Source organism: Malaclemys terrapin, chromosome 14, assembly GCF_027887155.1.
Source record: "Malaclemys terrapin pileata isolate rMalTer1 chromosome 14, rMalTer1.hap1, whole genome shotgun sequence".
Taxonomy (NCBI): Eukaryota; Metazoa; Chordata; order Testudines; family Emydidae; genus Malaclemys; species Malaclemys terrapin.
In genome coordinates this window covers 17,584,571-17,604,360 of record NC_071518.1, presented here as the reverse complement: position 1 = coordinate 17,604,360, position 19,790 = coordinate 17,584,571, and the positions used below count along the sequence as shown (strand labels likewise).

The 19,790-nt window shown below is 41.8% G+C and overlaps 1 protein-coding gene across 3 annotated transcripts in view; it reads right to left on the bottom strand.

The window, feature by feature from the left end:
- Positions 1 to 379: 379 nt before the first annotated feature.
- CDH5 (cadherin 5) overlaps positions 380 to 19,790 on the bottom strand; it is a 51,427-nt gene continuing 32,016 nt past the window's right edge. For all 3 annotated transcript variants that reach the window (XM_054048776.1, XM_054048777.1, XM_054048778.1), the window contains exons 3-12: positions 17,270 to 17,558; positions 17,063 to 17,179; positions 13,464 to 13,631; positions 12,789 to 12,976; positions 8,915 to 9,168; positions 8,013 to 8,155; positions 6,205 to 6,329; positions 4,757 to 4,865; positions 4,226 to 4,471; positions 380 to 3,085 (exon numbers count right to left, since the gene is read on the bottom strand). In XM_054048776.1, coding sequence (XP_053904751.1) covers positions 2,592 to 3,085; positions 4,226 to 4,471; positions 4,757 to 4,865; positions 6,205 to 6,329; positions 8,013 to 8,155; positions 8,915 to 9,168; positions 12,789 to 12,976; positions 13,464 to 13,631; positions 17,063 to 17,179; positions 17,270 to 17,558 — 2,133 coding nt within the window. In that variant the 3' untranslated portion in view covers positions 380 to 2,591. The remainder of the gene's footprint in view (positions 3,086 to 4,225; positions 4,472 to 4,756; positions 4,866 to 6,204; positions 6,330 to 8,012; positions 8,156 to 8,914; positions 9,169 to 12,788; positions 12,977 to 13,463; positions 13,632 to 17,062; positions 17,180 to 17,269; positions 17,559 to 19,790) is intronic.

Sequence of the window (19,790 nt, the reverse complement as noted above, 5' to 3'; positions counted from 1 at the left end):
AGCCCAAGGGGCTGTAATCTCAGCCCCACTGCCCAAGGTGGAAGCCCTCAGGCTTTGGCCCCAGACAGTAGGGCTTGGGCTTTGGCACCTGGCCCCAGCAAGACTAAGCCAGCCCTGGCGACCCCATTAAAATGGGGTCATGACCCACAGTCTGAGAACCACTGTCTTAGAGTATAGCTTCCCGAGAGCGTGAAAAAAATCATTTTTACACAGAGCTCCTCCATGAACCTATGTCTACTGTTCTCTGGGTTTGGTGACTTCCTATTCCCTTCGCTAACAGATTCCAGCATTCTGTTGACTGAATTCACTGCAGCAAGTTCACCCAAAAGCCTATTATTGTCTTATGCATGCAGTTTATTAATTCACAGAGAAATAACACTACATTTGAATTTGGCTTTTATGTAAGTAAAAACAAAACAAGTACAGCAATATTAAAATAAAATATCCAGTGCAAACATCTTTGATGTATAGTAGAGATCAGTACAATGTTCCTTAGAATAATGTTATAACGCAGACTGCAAAACCCCCCACAGTGATTATAGAAAATGTTATCTGGATGTTGTTTACAGAAGACTCTTTAGCTATGGCACTGAATAATTCTATAGCTAATGTTTCCTGTTGAATAGCAACACCTTATTACACGTGAAAATCTTAAAATATAAGTATTAGTAAGAATTCTTTATAACACAATCATCAGTGGAACCTCACTAACTTGCATTGAGGACTGGATTTGCAAATTAATGATTAAATGGACAAACACAATTAAAAAAAAAAAAGTACATTATTTATAAAGGGCCTGATCCAACCACCAGTGGGAAGACTCCCAATGGGCTTGGATCAGGCCCATATTTGGAAAGTGTACTAGAATTTGAATAATTGATGAAAGTGTCCTATTAAATGTTGTATAGTGTATCTTGAAAAAGTAGTGAAATACTAATAATGAGACCACCCTGCAGATTTAATACCCTTGCTATTAAATCTTTGCTGAAAAAGGATGCTATCAGTTATGGGTGGCTTAGTGAAATGCAAATCAGTGAAATTCCACTACACTGGTTTAAAAAAGACAACTTTAATATTTGGATTCGTGACTATAATATAAAATCCAATCTTAAATCAAGAGATCAGCTAAACTAATTCCTACAGATCCTGCAAAACTGGGTATCTCATTGGCAGGACCCTGCTCCCATTAAAATCAATGGGAGTCTTACATCAGTGGGAGCAGGAGCCAGCCCATTGTCATCACTTGCCTAGATCCTGAAAAACATACATGTTTGTTTGACTTGATGCACTGTGTGCACTGGCATTCAGCTGAATGGGATGACTCCCCGCTGTGCGTGAAGTTAAGTATGTGCATGTGTCTTGCAGGATCAGGGATGTAGTGGAGGTGGCACCCAAAACCTTGCTTATGCTCATGCCTTGGTCTTTCAGACAGACAGTAGAGTACACAGATACAATAGTCTGGTCTGGAAGTCCCCAATATTTTCCTAGGTGGAAAATACCCATTTTACAGTACCTGTTTAAAAACAAAATTCACAGTAATGAGACCCTTCAATTTTTTTTCCTGAAATAGCTGAATACCTTCAACTATGTTAAAAAGAAAACTCCTAGAAAAACCCACACCAGCTTAGCCTGTAATGTTGCAATCCAGTGAGACCTACAGTTCTGGAGCCTTAATATTCCACCTGATCTGCAGGTTTCCTGCCCAGCAGGGTATATTCCATTGAATAGCACCAAGATCCTAGTTAAGAAAGGAAAATCTTTTTTTCTGAGGATAAAGAGAGATTTTAATACTCCAGGACTGTGCCAGAAATCCCCACAGTCAAGCTTTTCAAAAATGACCAATTAAAACCACTCTGGTGGTCTTCTAAAAATTCCAAAGAGTTCTGCTATCTTCCTGCAGTAGCCCATTTTTTGGAGTGGAAAGGTAACTAGTGAATTGGGAAGAAGGGAGAAATCATGATTCTCTTTGAATATAATGGAATCATCTTTAATATTAAATGATGATCCTCCCCTTTGCTGCGGAAGCAAAGGCATGGATTATCCATGCAAGATGGTACAGGAGGCAAGGCAGACTTGAGGGGGAGGTGGCTACAGGTGCCTCCATAATATGTTCCTTCCCAGAGTTGCTAGACTCCTCTGTTCTTAATTTCACATTGATAAAAGGGTGTGACACCACATGGAATGGGGAAGAAATTGGGGGCATGCTGCTGTAGGCATCAGCATATATATATATATAGATAGATAGATAGAAAGAAAACTTTCACAGGTGCTGGGCAGTAATGTCTCAAAAGACATGCTCTGTGGAGCCCACCTGTGGGTCCTAGAGAACTAGTGTCAGTGGAGGAGCCAGTGTGCTAGCTGGGCTACCCATGCTGGGGGAATGGGACAAGAACAATGTCATTAATTTAAAAAAAAAAAGATTTAATTGTAATTTTTTCACCCAAAATGCTTTGAGTTTTTGATGTCTAGAATCATCGTTGCAACCTGCGCTGCTTGTGTAAATCCTGTTGATCCTCCTTTTGCATACTGGTTGCATCTGGGCTTTACTATCTGTCTCTACGGGGAAAAAACTAAACACAATTGCTTTGAACTTAATACACAAAGTCTTCATTTGGCTCCAATCCGTAAAGCTCAGCTAACATTTTAAATCTGGGACCCCAGTCATTTAGAAAGTCATAGTCGATATCTGAATCAGAGGATCCTGACTCCAAAGAACTAAGAGATTCTGCAATGGACTCAGCACCTTCATAGCCATAAATGTGAAGAGTGTCATATGGCAGCAAATCCCCATCATTATCAGCTTCATCCTTCTTCACCTCAATCATAATTTCCATTTCCCCTGTGCCAGAATTTCCTTTTCCTGTTGGCTTCCGGACCTGTGCATACAGGCAGGGCCCAGGCTCCAGGTTCATGCCATTCTTGCGGACAGAGTTGAGCACAGACACATCGTAGCTGGTGGTGTCCATTTCACCACCACCTTCTTCATCATAGGTGACAAGCTGCTCATGAATCTCTGCCACACTCTTCCTGAGTACAGTCAGCTCTTTCTTGTGCCTCTTTCTCAGAATGATCAGCAACGTGATTACTGCAGAGAAAACATATCCCAGCAGTTGTAAATAAAGGCAAATATAGGGAATTGTAGTAAACCAAACTCAGTGTAGTTAAAATTGAACATAATCTGAAGTTCTTTCCTGGGAAAAATGCTATTAAATTCTTTTTTGAATGTTATCTAAAACATTCCTAATGTAGGACTGATGTGTTCACAAAAGGGGCCCATTTTTGCATTCTATCAATCCGCTTTAGTGTTGATTTCTTCATCTCCTTTGAACTTTATTTTTACAGCACCAGACTGTTAGTCCTGGAGCCTGAAGTCCTATATTCACGAACAGAGAACAGGCAACAGCATGCAAACTTTCCCTATGCTGCCCTACCAATATGCCTGAACCCCTGCCCTGGAGGGTCTATCTCTAGCAGAGAGACCATAGTTCATTCTCCATAATCAGCTGGCGTTTGACCTCTTTTGCTGAGGCGGACTTATGGGTGTGGCGTTGTGATGTGGACCCTTGTCCACTAGGAACTGAGCTTGGACCATCCAATCATTTAACATCTAGGCTACCAATCAATACCCACTTTCACACTTACCAGTCCATGTTAAACTCAAACTGATGACCTAGAGGTGAACAGCTCCATCACCCAACCAATCCCCACATGTCAGCCAGTTCACGTTAAGTGCTATATTAATATTTTTTTAACATTGTGTTCTTATGCCACCCAAGTTACAATCCTGGATACCAGCTTTCCATTCACAAAAGCTTCAATATCCATACATCAAGTACAGCAGCCTATTGTCACACCATTAATGTATTATGTAATATCATTTCTATTGGTGTCTTATTGCATTGTTACATGTTGTGCCCACATGAATTCAGCCTTTTGAGACAGGGGCCCTATTATTTCTCTGGCTCAGATCTCAGGTACAGTTATATTATGCCTAATGGTGCTAAATAATATTAATACTTGGTGAAATTACAACTGCTCCTTAGTTACAATAAGACAACTATTCTAATAGGCCAAAAAAAAAGTAAATGCAAGAGTTTACTGAATGTGATTGACTCTCTTTAAAATGTTCCTGTCGTCTTGATCCTGGATAAGCACAAAGCTTCAGGTACCTCAGTTAGAAAGAACATGTCAAGAGCGGAGTATGCTTGAAATATCCGATATTTACCAAGGATTGTGAGGATGCAGATAAAAATTGCCACCAGTGCCTGAATGCTAACTCCAACTTGCTTAGCTGCTTCTTCGCAAAAAGTGAATTCTCCTTTCTCATCACACTTGCAGACACTGATGGCAAGTGTGTTTGTGCTGCTTAGCTCTGGCGTGCCATTGTCTGAGATGATGACAGGTAGGTAGTGGATTTTCACCAGCTCACGATTAAACTGTCCATATTTGACGGTGACATTAGCTGTGTTATCTGGAAAAGGTAATGACATCTAATTAAGTGATGGTTCAACCTCTGACTTTCTTTATAGATTATTAATCATCTGACACAATCCCCTGAGGCTAACTGAGCCTTTAAGGAACCCCGCAAATAGTTGGGTGGGCATGAACAACACTTTATTTGCTGAAAAAGCCTTAACTTGTTTATAAATTACAATAGCCCACTTGGATCCATCAGAGATTATCTCTGTAGCTTTCACTTTGTTTCCTGGTGCCTCTCTTTTGCTATCTACTGAAATCTACTGAGGGGATACACTACCGTGATTGTCAACCAATGTGAAGTTGCTATCTTCCGTGGTCAGGGAATATTTGAAGTTAACGCCAGGCAACATTTCATCCTTGTCAGTAGCTGAAATCCTGATTATTACCTATAAAGATTCCAAAGTTCAAATTTCAGGTATGCAGTGCACAGTGGTAAAAACACTCATTATGTAATGCAATAGCTTTGTGCTGGGCCTTTCATGGACCATCTGCAGTAAGAGGTCGTGTGAAGCTGCATCGCTCCAGAGGGAGCCCCCAGAGAGGTGCAGTGCCTCCTGGGGCCTCCTATCCTTCTCAGTGCAATAGGAATAATTTGAGTATAGCCCTCTTCAAAGGACTGCTTCCTTTCCCCATTGCATGACTAGTCAGATCCACTGGCTGGTGTGGAAGGAGAATCAGAAAGATGGGTGTGCCTATTCCCTGCTTACTTTCTATGGAGAGCAACTGGTGCAGAGCCTCTATACTCCCCCACAGTAGCAGGTGCTAAGAGCCAGGTAGCTTGAATCCTGCCACACAAAGAGGAAAGGGCTTCTCTCTCCTACTCCGCTGTGTGGCTGTGTCATGGCTTGTAATTCACCATAAAGAGAATAAACTAATGTTCATTGAAATATCTTAGGTGGAGTTTTTCTAAAGCGCCTAATGGATTTAAGAGCACTAATAACAGTGAATGTCTGACTTCTGCTCCTAAATTCCTTGCTTGCTTTTGAAAATCTCCCCCAAATACCCAAAACACACAATACAGCTACTGCATGTATGGCAGATGAATAATATATATGACATCAATAAATAATATACCAAAAGTATTTCAAAATCAAGTTAAAGGTCAAATACTACCCCTGGGTCTGTACACATAGCTCCCAGGTACAATCTGTCTTGAAGACTGTAAATTAATGAATATAAATAAAAAAACTTACATGTAAAGGCTGCAGCTGAGGAACCCATGACACCTAAAAATACCAACTCTATTTGTTGGCACACAAATTGGGTGCTGATGAAATTTGCAATCTTAATATTCACTCATGTTTTCTCCTGCCTATTTTACATAGCTCAGGTTTTGCATGTATGAATATTAGGTAGATGAAAATGAATTGCTGGTGATAACTGCCACCTTGTAGGATTAACTGAACTGTAATGTAATGGCTAATGTGCATACATTCTGCTGACCTTCTGCTTGATGGGAGGGAGAGGGACTGAGGAGAGCGATGCAATGTGTGTGTGTCAAGTGATAGAGGTCTGTATTGTAGCAGCAAAAAGACCGAAGCAGAAAAGTTCCGAGTGCTGACAGCTCGGAGGTCAATGCAGTCATGGAATAGTCACTGGAAGCACACGCAGATCAATATTTAGGATTAGCAAACATAACTCTTATCAAAAGAGTTGTGGTTTAACTTGTGGTTGAAGGTATATGGTTAAGTATAAATGGAAACAACCCTCTCATGTATTACCTACCTTTCCCGGTGCAGCATTTTCACACACTTTGGGCTCATAAGGATAAGCAAATTCTGGAGCGTTGTCATTTTCATCAAGAACATGGATATAAACTTGTGTATGTGATTCTATGTCAGACAGTCTATCTGAAACGATAAACATAAAATAATGGATGATTTATCATTCAATTGGCTACAGACTGAGCCCCATACAGAACTCTTGTCCTGTGCTTTGCGTCATTCATGGAACTTCTTCATAATGAGCATGAATAGTACAACATATCACACTTTGACAAATTTACGCTCATCCTACTTTTACTTATTAGATGTGAATTTAGGCCCAGATTTGTTCCTGCACAGAGATCTGCTAGACAGGGGGTGGAATGGGATGGGGGGGAGCTGGTTATGGCTCCAAGAGTCACTGTGCTGGATTCTGTGTAGGTTATAACAACCTAGGGGCTGCTCTAAACTGTGCCAGCTGTCTATAACCCCAAAGGAATGTATGTCAATTGAAGATAGCCAAAGCTTGTTACACTTTGGCAATCCCTCCTTCCCACTTGCTCCTTGGCTCTTATGGCAGGACTTAGAGCTGTTGAAGGGTCTGGCCTAGGAAGTGGTTACGATGGCTCTACATACTTCACCTTTTAATGCTCACCAACCAGTGTTCTTGAGTATCATTAAAGTGCCATATTGACAGTTACATTTAGCAAATCCAGTAGGATGTAGGTAATGTGGAATTTTTCCTCTCCATCTCCTTCCCCCTTCAGTTTTACTAGTACTTTGAACTAAGAGGAAATTATTAGAGGTGAAATTGCCTCTGATGGAGGACTGGGACAAGGGCACTTTAGAGTGACGCTATGCAGGGTTGCTGCTGTCCCAGCAGTTGTGTAGTGGGATTCTGCCACCTTGCATGCTTTGGAGGGGGAGCTCTGTGCCCTTCCTGCAATAAGTAGGTGTGAATGACGATGATGTGGCAGGCTCTGGGGATGTCTCTGGGCAAATCCATTTGCCTTAACATCCTGGGGGAATAGTTGCTATTCCAGACTGCTTGTTGAGTGTTAGCCATGCACTGGCTCAAAGGTATATCTAGCTCAACGGTTCTCAAACTCTGGGTCGGGACCCCAAAGTGGGTCATAACCCCATTTTAATGGGGTCACCAGGGCTGGCGTTACCGGACTGAAGCCAAAGCCTGAGCCCCACCACCCAGGGCTGAAGCCGAAGCTCGAGGGCATCAGCCCTGGGCAGCGGGGCTCAAACTTCAGCCATGGGTGGCAGGGCTCAGGCTACAGGACCCCTGCCTGGGCTGAAGCTCTTGGGCTTTGACTTTGCCCCTCCCCCCACCTGGGGCAGGGGACTGGGGCTTTAGCTTTGGCCCCCCCAGCTGGGGTTGTAGGGCTTGGGCAAGCTCAGGCTTTGGTCCTCCCTCTTGGGGTCATGTAGTAATTTTTATTGTCAGAAGGGGGTCGCAATGCAATGAAGTTTGAGAACCCTTGATTAGCTTAAGAGGGAGAGAGAGAGAGAAACAAAGTATATTCTGGTTAATGAGCTGAGTGAATTTGCATAATAGTAATAGGCCAAATTCCAAAAAAACGATACTCCGCTCACTTGCTGAAGTAGACATTTGTTGGATTTGAACATTTGCAATGCAAAATCATTCTAAGGCAAACATAGGCACTTTGATCAAAGGGGTGCATTAGCTTGTGTCAAATGTTGGCAGGTGGGTGTTTTGTTTTTTTTGGGGCTTTTCTTTCTCTTTTAAATTACGATAATTCAGAAGAAACATACTGATTTTTTTCTCCTCAATGAAACAGGTTTCTAGTTAACACTTACTGTCTGCCATGATTTCTTGGGCTGCCACGGTTAGGTTATGCCAGGCGCTGGCTTCTCTGTCCAGATGCTTTGAGATGAAGATATCTCCACTATTGGATACTTTGACATAGTCCCCACTAGGGCTGGATCTTCGGAGGGTATATCTGTGTTTTGTTTAAAAAGGATAATCCTCAACAAAACAAGAATAGTAATACAGTGTGTAGGATTTCAGTGATTCATAGCAGAAGGTCTGGAAGTTGTTCAAAGTTGTATGATAAACTGCAGATCTGATCATTTGCATTTACCAGGCGCTTTGGTAACTGTTCTCCTCTAGGACTAACATTTTTAAAAGCTTCAAACGCATGGCAAAGAACTATTTTCTTCTCTTCCAGTCCTCCTCACCGGATAGAATTTCCCCCCAAAATTACCTGGGCTATTTATAGAGTAAATAGTCCAATATAGCTTATGTCAGCTAGAGAACTTTCCCAAATTTGCTGTTATATAAATTTATTTATTTATTACTCCTTTGCTGACTTTAAATTAGTTCACTTTGTTTTAATTTTGGAGCCTATACATGCCAAGGCAGTAGTTGCAATATAAAAAATTGCAACAATAAATGTACATAAACATGAAGTAAGAGGTACAGAATTGTACATTTTCACTTGTCTGCTAATCTGTGTAGGAATAATGTGCATGTGCTATCATAGTGACCTTATGTGGTAATTACACGTGCAAATGCCCAGATGCTTAACTTTTGTGCAGTTATTGCTCGTGTGTGTGTGTGTGCGTGTGACTGCACATGCAGATCATGCATTTTTGCATATACAGTTCTGAAAATTTGGCCAACTTCCTTATGTCCTTAAAATGTTGAGAGTTTAACAATGTTGTTTGCTAGAGCTAGTTTAGTATCCAGGCTCATTTACCTAATTTTCCGTTTTGCTGCATCAGGATCTACTGCCGAAACTGTACCAATTGGGTTTTTTGTGAGGTAGTTTTCTTTTACTTCATAAACGTAGGATGGTTTAGAGAAGATGGGAGGCTCGTCAACATCAACAACTTCAATGGTAATGGTCGCAATGCTCTTTTGCTCACCGGGCTTGAAGAAACGCATATTAACTGTTGGATCAGTTGCTTCAATGTCAAACTTGTACTCTTTTATTTTTTCATAGTCCAATGGCTAAATGAAAAGAGAAACATTCTCAGTCAGTAGTAAAAATGCTATATATGCAAACTAAAGCACTGTACTGGAACGTGTGATTTGGAAATGCTAGTATGTTGTAACAGAACTACATTATCAGGGAATCATTTATTCAGTGAATTTCTCCCTTTTTCTGTGCATTTATTACTTGAGCAGCTTATGACTTTTTTCACAAATCTAGTCTTTATTCAAAACTCAGCACATAAATCTTAGTCTGCAATTTTATGTCTACAGTTCTGTGGCAGTCAGAGCCAGCTATCTCTGACCATAGGCAGGATAGCTAGCCTAGGGTGATCTGACCTAGCTCCTTTCTTTGAAGGTGGGACTGAAATCCACATCTCTGCCCTTGCCAACTACATTTCTCCACATTCATTGAGGGCAGGAGATGGGGCTTTCTTGCCTGAGAGCCAAGACCCTTAACTGTAAACTACAGCCAGCAATCCAGCCAATAGTAGCATGCCCAAGGTCTGTTGGTGCTCTGCCTACCAAACTCGCTGGGCCTCTCAGCCAAACTTCAGTGTATGCAGAGTAGATTGCAGTGTCAGTGATATGTGTGAGAGCAATTGAACTCAGGAGAGATTTGGACATTTTGCCACAAGTTTGGTGTGGTGCAATAATATCAGTGCTTTAATGTAGCCAGAAATGCCTGGAAGTCAGCATGTCCAAGAGAAAACAATTTGATCTACAATGAAATAAGAATCTGGTATAGTTTGTTTTTTGCGGGGGGACAGAATTGCTTTTCTGTGTACTATTAGTACTATACCTTCAAGTGCTGTTTTTTTTTTATTTTTGCTTTTTTAAAAGCTGCATATTTAGGGCAGTAGGAATGCTGCAAATTTCATCTCATGCCTTGCTGTAACTCAAACTCACTGAGGCTATAAAGTATGTATATTCAGGATTCCTACTGAAAAGCTGCTTTGGTCTGGAGGGACAGTTGAGAACCATACTGATAGTTTGAGTGATTAGATGTGGGCCTGAATCAAAAAAGTTTGGATCTGACTTGAACATCGGAGAGAGATTTCACAGCCTGCCCAGGATTCAAGAAAATAAAACACCACCTCCAAACAGCTCTGAACGTTGAGATGCTCATAATCTGAGTTGGTATTCTGTCCCAAGCATTCAAAAACCATGTAACAAGTCATCAGAATCATGAGATTTTGATAAGTAAAAAATGTGGGTATATTTCTTTGTGTTCTCATTTTGTTTTTAGGGTTCACATTTTCTTTTTTCCCCTCTTCAACCATAAATGCTAGAAATCTATTTTTTTTAATGAAATCTGAGATTCTCCGCAATTACATTACTCTAAGAGCTGGGGCTTTAAGGAAAACACCAACCATCCCTAATTTCACAGGTTGAGTCCATCTCCACCTTGTAGATAGTGTAGGTGTAGACCCAGAGGTGTGCAAACTATGGCCCGTGGGCTACATCCGGCCTACAGGACGGTCCTGCCCGGCCCCTGAGCTCCTGGTTGGGCAGCTAGCCCCCAACCCCTCCGCTGCTCTCTCCCCTCCCCCACACCCGTTCCGCCAGCGCTCTGGGTGGCGGGGCTGCACGCTCATGCAGTGTGTTTGGCTCTGGCCAGGAAGTGCAGCTCCAGACATGCTGCTCTGAGTGGCATGGTAAGGGGGCCGGGGCCAGGGGGTTGGATATGGGGCAGGAGGTCCTAGGGGGCAGCGGGGCAGTTGGATGGGGCAGAGGTTGGGGGGGATGGGGAACAGGGGGATTGGATAGGGGGCGGGGTCAGGGGGCGGGGGTGCGGATAGAGGTCGGGGCAGTCAGGGGACAGGGAGATGGGGGGGTTGGATAGGGGGTTGGGTCCTGGGGGGGTTAGGGGCGGGAGTCCCGGGAGGGGGTGGTCAGGGGACAAGGAGTTGGATGGGTGGAGGGCTCTGAGGGGGGCAGTCAGAGGGCAGAAAGTGGGAGGGGTCGGATAGGGGTCGGGGGCCAGGCTGTTTGGGGGGCACAGCCTTCCCTACCCGGCCCGCCATACGGTTTCGCACCCCAATGTGGCCCTCGGGCCAAAAAGTTTGCCCACCCCTGGTGTAGACAGCAGTGCTTGAGATACCCCATTATTCCTTATATAATACACTAATCTGAAACATGCTAATTAGATAGTGATAAAGGTGTTAAACTTATGACTGGACATAGTGGCAGAGACAATAGCCTTGAAACTGTTACATAAGCATTGACGTTTTGCCTTAGATGACAGTGCAAACTTATCTCTGAGACATAAACATGGGGACAAATTCATTCTTCTGGAAACTCCACCAATTCCAGTGAAATCGCACCATGGATGACTCTTGTCCATTATGTGCTTCAAACAATGAACTGAGCCTTTAAGTAGTTCAAGTCCTGACTCCTCTTTTCCCCCACCTTCTTGTAGATCATCTGCTAGAGCAGGTGAGAAAGAGCCATGCCTGCTTTGTAATAAGCAGCAGCCTTTTCCCCACTATGGGAGAGGTCTGCAGGGAGTAGGAGATGCTGAGAGACCTGGGGAAGAGCAGCAGTTTGGTGGAGGTGTGCTGGGAATTGCAGTACTAGCGGCTGTGCCTTTAAGGGCATCTGGGTGGGGTATTATGAAGCTCGTGTTATGCTCAGCCAATTGGAAACAGACTCGGAATAAATCACAATAAATCTTGCAAGCACTTGCCACTTTCAGCACTGTGGGATCACTGAACACTACAGGAAGAGGCCATGGACGAGGCTTAGTGACAAGGCCAATGTTACCAGCTCTTATGATTTTTATGAAGTCTGTCTGTGTTTAAGCCCCTGATGCTGAAATAGAGGGAGCTGAGAATCTAGGCTTCGCTTAAAAATTAAAAAAAAAAAAAGCTTCTAGTCCTGTTGATCACACAGAAAAGCTTGAAAACATGAAGCGAGTATACTCAAACAGCTCAGGAACCAGGAGGCCAATAAAAACTAAACCAAATTTATAATTTAAAGTAGTATCATGATTTGGGGGGAGGGGGGTGGTCTGAGTCATGATTCTTGGGGTTTGTAGTGTTGCAACTAATGAGGAAATGTCCCTGGGACCAGTGATGCTGGTTTGGGAGCTTGAAGGCAGGTAAGGTTATGGAGAAGGCCCAGGCTCCTGGAGCCCCTACCACAGTACCTGGAGGAAGTATGGAAACCTCCTGTTTGCAGGAGAAGGGATGGGAGAGGCAGTGAAGGTTCAGGGAGGCTGTAAAACCTTAGAGAAGGGAGAAGTAAATAGATTAACTGGAAGATTTTGAATTTTTCATTTCATTTGGACTTTGACTCCAGAAGGGGGTCCGGAAAGTCAAAACATTAAAATCACTGGCCCACCAAGCTATCCAAATACCTAAGGACAGGGGAAACTAAGACACCAAGCTGAGGGGCGTCTGAGGTGTGCAACCTGACATCTGATCAGGTAAATCTCAGTTATACACTGTGGGAAAATGAGTTTTTATCCTAGTAGTAATACTGAATCAATTCACTTAATATATATCTGTTACCTTGAAACTAAAAAAAAGAATAATTGGATTTTTCTGTTCCATACTGTTTTTAGAGGCTAGCTAGCTTAGATATCAATTGTCAACACAACAAACAACACTTTTCTTTGTCACTAGGAATTGTACCTTCTTTGGCTTAATTATTCCTTCATTGGTGAATGCATTTGGTATAATTTCAAAGGTATCTCTATAGTCTCCTCTGACAAAATTGTACTTTGTGTTTCTGTTTTGTGGCTCATCAATGTCTTCTACTTTCAATCTGCCGACGTCACTTCCTACTCGAACGTTTTCAGGGACTTTAAAGTGGAATGATTCTGTTTTAAAAAAACAAACACAGCCCCCCCAACACCACACATGAAAGTAAGAATTCTGTTAATTGTTCATCTCAATTTATGTTTAGTAACAAGAACATAATTTCACAGAGAATACTGAGATACTTTGTCTGCAGAGACAAATATATATTTTTTTTAAATTTAAAAACAGCATTGATGCTCAAAAATGTCAAGATGCAGTACAGAATGAGCGAGATACCATAGAATGGATTTATTCTGCCCTAGCTGTGCATCATAGCTTCACTGCAAAATTCAGGGACTTTAATCAAACTTATATATATACAGTGCTGGGTGGGTGGAAGGGAATGAGGAACCGGGAAGGGAGGAAGATCTGTTCAATTCAAGTGATATTTTAGCAATTTTTATAAAGCAATACATACATCTTGATTGGATAAACTCTGATGAAACCATTTGGTTTCAATCATACCTGTTCATGCCTTTCAAACAAAAAATCACTCTCACAACTTACGCTGTTTAAATCTTGGAAAGTTGTCATTGATGTCAGACAAAGTAATGATGACTGTAGCAGTGCTTGAATCCCCACCGTGAAGCCCTGGAGAATCTTTTGCTTTAACCACAATTTCATATGTAGACTGACTCTCTCTGTCTAAATCAGCTGTGGCTGTAGAAATCACTCCTTTAAAAACACATTAAAAAGGATCAGTTTGTGACATTACGCTCCATATTTTTCATAGAAATATTATGAGATGAATATGGCATAACTAAGATATATTTTACGCAAGATGGGTCATGTGAGGTATATTGGAAAGGTTATGATTTACTGAATGTGATTATCCAATTTGTATGAATGTATCATTTCTGTATCTGAAGTTAGAAATACTGACTATGTAATAATTACAACTGTGTTTTCACCTGGGGAATGCCCACCAGACAGTATGCAAACAGCCTGGATGGGCCATTAGGAAGGACAATAAGACTTTCAAGATGCTAATCTAGCCTCCTTCCTGAGAAGTTTCCTGGGATGCTGTTTTAACACTGCAGGGTCAGGTGATCATGTCACCTGGTACTGGACATCATTTTGGACTTCTGTTATTTTTCCACTAGAAGGGGTGGAGGTCAAACTGGGAAACAAAGAATTCCTGACATGTGTAAATCCTACTTAAGGCTGAGGAATAAGTTCATCTTGGCTCTTCTCCACTGCCTTCCTCCCCAAGAAGGAAGACTGCTGAAGAAACAAAGGAACTAAGCTGGGCAGGGGAGCCCAGGCAAGGAAAGTCAGCCTGTGAAGTGTATACCTGGAGATTTAAGCTGAAAGCAGTGCAGTTTACCTTCAAGAAACTCTACAACTTGCATAAAACCTTTAAGGTGAGAAATTACTATTTGTAGCTAATTTCTTTAATGCATTAAGCCTAGTTTGCGCGTTTGTTTTATTTGCTCAGTAATCTGCTTTAATATGTTTTCTATCCCTTATAATCACTTAAAATCTACCTTTTGAAGTTGTTAAACTTATTTTTTGTTTATTCTAAAACCCAGTTTGTGCGATTCATAACTGGGGGTGGGGGATGCGGATTTCATGAGCTTACGCTGTATAGCTCTCCATACAGCACAAGACAATATCATTTTGAGTTTGGACTCCAGAAGGTGTGTGCACTAGAGTTCCCTGAGCTGAGTCTTTCCACACACAGCTGATTGCAGATTCTGTGTGAATCTACAGCGGGGTGTGTCCCTACATGTGTGTGCGCGCGCAGCTGCAGCAGGACAGGGTGAGGGAGCCTCGGCTGGTGGAACTGGTGGGCTCAGTGGGACCCCAATACATCAGGTGGCACCCTGAAGTGGGGGGGTCCAACCTGCCACACATTTATTCTAGCATATTTCCTTCACGGCAATCTTCTGTTAGATGTCCCTGTGTGTACTTTTGCTGTTGGCTTTAACTAGCATTTTGGCTATTGCTTCTAATGCTGTGGTTAGAAATCTGTTTTCTAGATGATGGAATATTTTGGATGTTTTGTATATCTCCATGCACTATTTGGAATTTTTGAATATTTTGATTATAAATCCACAAACACTGGCTAAATAGTTTATCCTATTATAAATATCCTTTGTAGAGGTACTGCAGCTGGAAAAAGTAATGGATCCTTGCATAGTGTACTGCTGGCAATAATGTTACTGGTTTAAACATGTACATCTAATACCCATGTTTATTGTATGATGAATGAATCAGGAAACAAATGTAGAGGCCAGATGGTCAGGTATTTGGGATTAAGGGTAAAGCCCCTGAAAGCGTGTACATGTAGTCTGTAGAAGCAGTGTTTTATGTGCATCTGAATATAATCAAGCTCATGCACTTCCCCCTATTTCTACTTAGTATGGGAATAATCTGAAGTGTGGCTGGACACAGAGAAAGTTGGAGATCAAGCACATTCATGTGTAACAATAGCTCCCCAAAGATCCGAGAGGGCCTGAAGAGCAAGGTCTCCATTAATTTATTGGAGAAGTCAAGTTTAGTGCTATGTTGCATACGTTTACGTCCAGCCAAACTATGGTGCCATGGCTTTGTATGTGAATGCATCTAATGTAACAATGGAAGTCATAAGGCAGTCAACAAATGATGCATCCTTTTTCGTTAGTGACGATCAGTTGACTGTGGGTGGTGAAAAAATGCACACTGTACACTATCTCAAAGGGTGTCCAGAAAAGCTGTCTCACTTCCTTTTAGTTAATCTATAGACAAAACCTCAGCTTGACGCTATTATTTTTATGCATAAATATTCTGTAAAATGGTAAAGTTCATTTACATAATTCAAATAATGTAGTTCTATAGTTTGAATATTTATAGGATCCCTTCTGCTGTACTATATCATCAAAAAGGTGACAATTGCAAGAAAGAGAAGAAAACTTATTGGAAAGATTAGTGAATCTATGCCTTGTTATTGGAATGAAGACGTGGGAGATAACTCTTTGCCCCATATAGCAGACAGCATGATGGTAGTCATAAAATAGACAGAGGTAAAAACTATTTTTTTGTATATATAAATACTGTAAACTACAATCCTGGGTGGTTTTACGATTCTCCAGGAAGGCAGATAATGACTAAATCAATTGCCAGTACTTAAGGGATGAACCAACTGCTGGAAGTCTACCTCTTATTCCCCCCCAGTGAGATGCATAAACTGGATTAGTTAGGTTCAGGGGTCCCAGGACAAAGACACTTTGACACAGATAAAAGGATTGCCTCTCTATGAGCTCTGTGGGGGGAGACGATGAAAGTCAGACTGAAATGGGGGCAGAGGCTGGAGAGGTGCAGACTGTCTCGTCCTGGGCCAAATTTGCACATTTAGGCAAGTCAAGGTTTACGTGAGATAACAAAAGCTATATGCATACTGTTTTAAGCTTTTTCCCTCCCTGTTATGTTCCTATGAATAAATTATTAATACTTTTGTTTTGAAGAGGCTGTTCTGTGTCACTGCATTTACCAGCTGATCACAGCTGCCAAAGGGAAGTCTGTAGCAGAGGACTCATGGGTAGTGAATAGGGATACTGTGACATGAGGACTCCGTCTAAAAGTGGGGTTATTTTTGGGATTCCATCCTGGGAGAAATACAGGCATGGGCCTGTCACTTAGTGGTGCCCATGGAGAGATTGAGTGAAGGGTCTAGGATACAGCCGCATCTTGCCCTATAACAGGTTTAAGAATTTCAATGATGTACGATGTTTCTGTGCTATCTTGTTCTCATTCCTGGTCAGTGGCATGAATGATATGTCACTCGAAACTGAAGTTGTTGGCTAAATTCAGCTCAAACTCATTTGCAAATTATAGCCTTTAACTATTGTGCCTTCACTGCACCTGCCTTCACCAGGGGGAAATGCACTCCTTTACCCTCCCCCCTCCAGCATTTAGCACACAAATGCCTTTTGGTTTTTCAGTTCACTTTTACATTCCTAAATAATACAGACAGTGTCACCAGAACAAAACCTCTCTGTAAATACATTCTTGCTGATAACTAAACGTCCAACTCATTCTCCGGCGTGGCTAGAACGATAAAGGCTTAAACGTGTGACATTTTGTAAAGTATATGGTAAAAGCTGAAAAGTGTGAGTCATGCCTACCAGATTGATCAACTGTGAAATAGCGCTCTCCTTGAATAACTTGGTATATGACTGTGGCATGACCTGCAACCGTTGGGTCATCAGCATCCACTGCTGTCACTTTGGTGACTGAAGTTCCTAGAGAAGGAATTATCAAATGATACATTTACTAAAAATCCCCTCTGTTAAACAGAAACATAAGGCGAAATGAGTAGTCAAAGAACTTGCCTACTGGTGACATTTCTGGGACAGAACCATTGAACACTTTTTGTACAAACACAGGAACATTATCATTAACATCATAGACTTTGATGATAAATCTGGATGGTGGCTCCAGTGATTTGTTGGTTGTTCTGTCAATAAAGAGAGCTGTCAGCTCATACTCTGATTTCTTTTCTCGGTCCAGCCTCTCAAATGCATACACATCTCCAGTGTCTTCACGGACTTTAAAGATGGTGTTGGCATATTCCCCCTCAAGAACATATATAGCATTTTTATTCCTTGAACTTGATGTGATCTAGAAAGCATAATTGAGGGAGTTAAAAGTGAGTTTTAAAATCTGAAAACAGAACACTTTCTGAATGACTATGTACATAATATTCATACAGATAAATTCAACAACTAGCTAAAGCCATTACTTTAGTTCAGTGATTCCCATACTAGGGGCGCGACTTGTTCAGGGTAAGCCCTCGGCCTGCACCACTTCCTGCAGCTCCCATTGGCTGAGAACGGCGAACTGTGGCCACTGGAAGCTGCGATCGGCTGAACCTGCGGATGCGGCAGGTAAACAAACCGGCCCGGACCGCCAGGGGCTTACCCTGAACAAGCCGTGCCCCTAGTTTGGGAATCACAGCTTTAGTTCATCCTATAAATAATTTGCAATTGCTAGTTTGCACAAATCAAGTATAAATTAGGGAATTCCTGCCTCATTTCCCCTTTAAAGCATAGGCAGTTATCCAATTTGCTATCAGAACTGTGTGTATAAAATCTCACCTAAGTGCACCACCAAACTTTACAGTTGGGTTTTTGAGGCCATTTGATGCCTATATCACCTTTCCACTATCACCTCTTCCTAGCTACTCTTTTCATAAATTCAATCCAGCTATTAGCAATATATATTGTCCCACTGAAGATGGCCTAAATTTTCAGACCTAAATCCTGAGACTGGAAACACTCACTAGTTTTGTTTTTCCAATAACGTTGTCTTATTCCAAGACTTTCAAAAGTGACTAATGACTTTCTGATTTCCAGAAAGTGCCCAGTACCTACCCTCTGAAAGTTTGGCTCTCTCTAATACGGTTTCCTAAGCTATCATCCGAAATTACTAGTTAATTTTGAAGATCTGGGTTTAAGTTTCTTGGTTTTAATGCCATTTTTGTAAGCCTTACCCAAATGTCACCTACTTGCTCTGTATCAAAGGGGTAGCCGTGTTAGTCTGGATTTGCAAAAGCAACAAAGAGTCCTGTGGCACCTTATAGACTAACAGACGTATAGGAGCATGAGCTTTCGTGGGTGAATACCCACTTCTTCGGATGCTCATGCTCCTATACGTCTGTAAGGCTAGGTCTACACTACCCGCCTAAATCGGCGGGTAGAAATCGACCTCTCGGGGATCAATTTATCGTGTCCCGTTGGGACACGACAATCGATCCCCAAATCGGCACTCTTACTCCACCAGCGGAGGTGGGAGTAAGCGCCGCCGACAGAAAGCCGCAGAAGTCGATTTTGCCGTCGTCCTCACAGCGGGGTAAGTCGGCTGCGATACGTCGAATTCAGCTACGCTATTCACGTAGCTGAATTTGCGTATCTTAAATCGACTCCCCCCTGTAGTGTAGATGTACCCTTAGTCTATAAGGTGCCACAGGACTCTTTGCTGCTTCTACTTGCTCTGGTTCAACATTTCAACTGAATAAATAAATGGACTTGATGAAACGGTTGAGGATTTTTATAATTTCTGTAATGGAAATCTTAGGCAAACACTTAATTTGGGATTGCTATGATCATCAGGCAAGTGTTCCACTTATCACAGATTTTGAATCATAGGGTCAAATCCTGACCCCAGTGAAGTCCATAGCAAAACGCCCAACGAGGTCAGGATTTCACCCATGGAATCCAGGGCCTCTTGGAGTGGTGGATCATCTGTCACACCCTGGTGGTGGTGGTATTTATTTATTTTATTTTATTCCTTCCTTCCTTCCTTCTACTGCTATTTGGGTTATAGTAGTAACCTCAATGTGCTAGGCACTTTCAAAGCATGTAATAAGATTCAGTAGTTTACAATTTAACAAGATGAATAACATAAGAAGGATGGGGGAAAAGGGATAAAATATACAATCAACTTTTAAAAATACTGAATCCACTCTCCCTACTGGTTCTGTACATTATTATTAACCTGGAGGTAACTTTGATTCTTCTATTTCGACATCTTATCTCCTGATTCCTGATAGGAGATTTAAACCACTTAAAATAACATGTATTGTATAAAGATATATGCACTCGATATATTAGCACTCTTATTCCATTTATTGTAGTTGGCTACTCATCAGCAGTCCCTATAATTACCCAACAATTTCCAGTCCTACATTTCTGATGTTATCAGAGGTTGCATTTGCTTTTGTGTTTAGCATTTCTGCTTTATCTTGCTGATGGTCAGGCTATTGCTGTTAAACAGTTTTTTGTTTACATCTTCCCTTTTTGTCGTATGTCATGGAATTCTTCTTCTTCCTTTAGTCCATGTTTTAAGTCACGT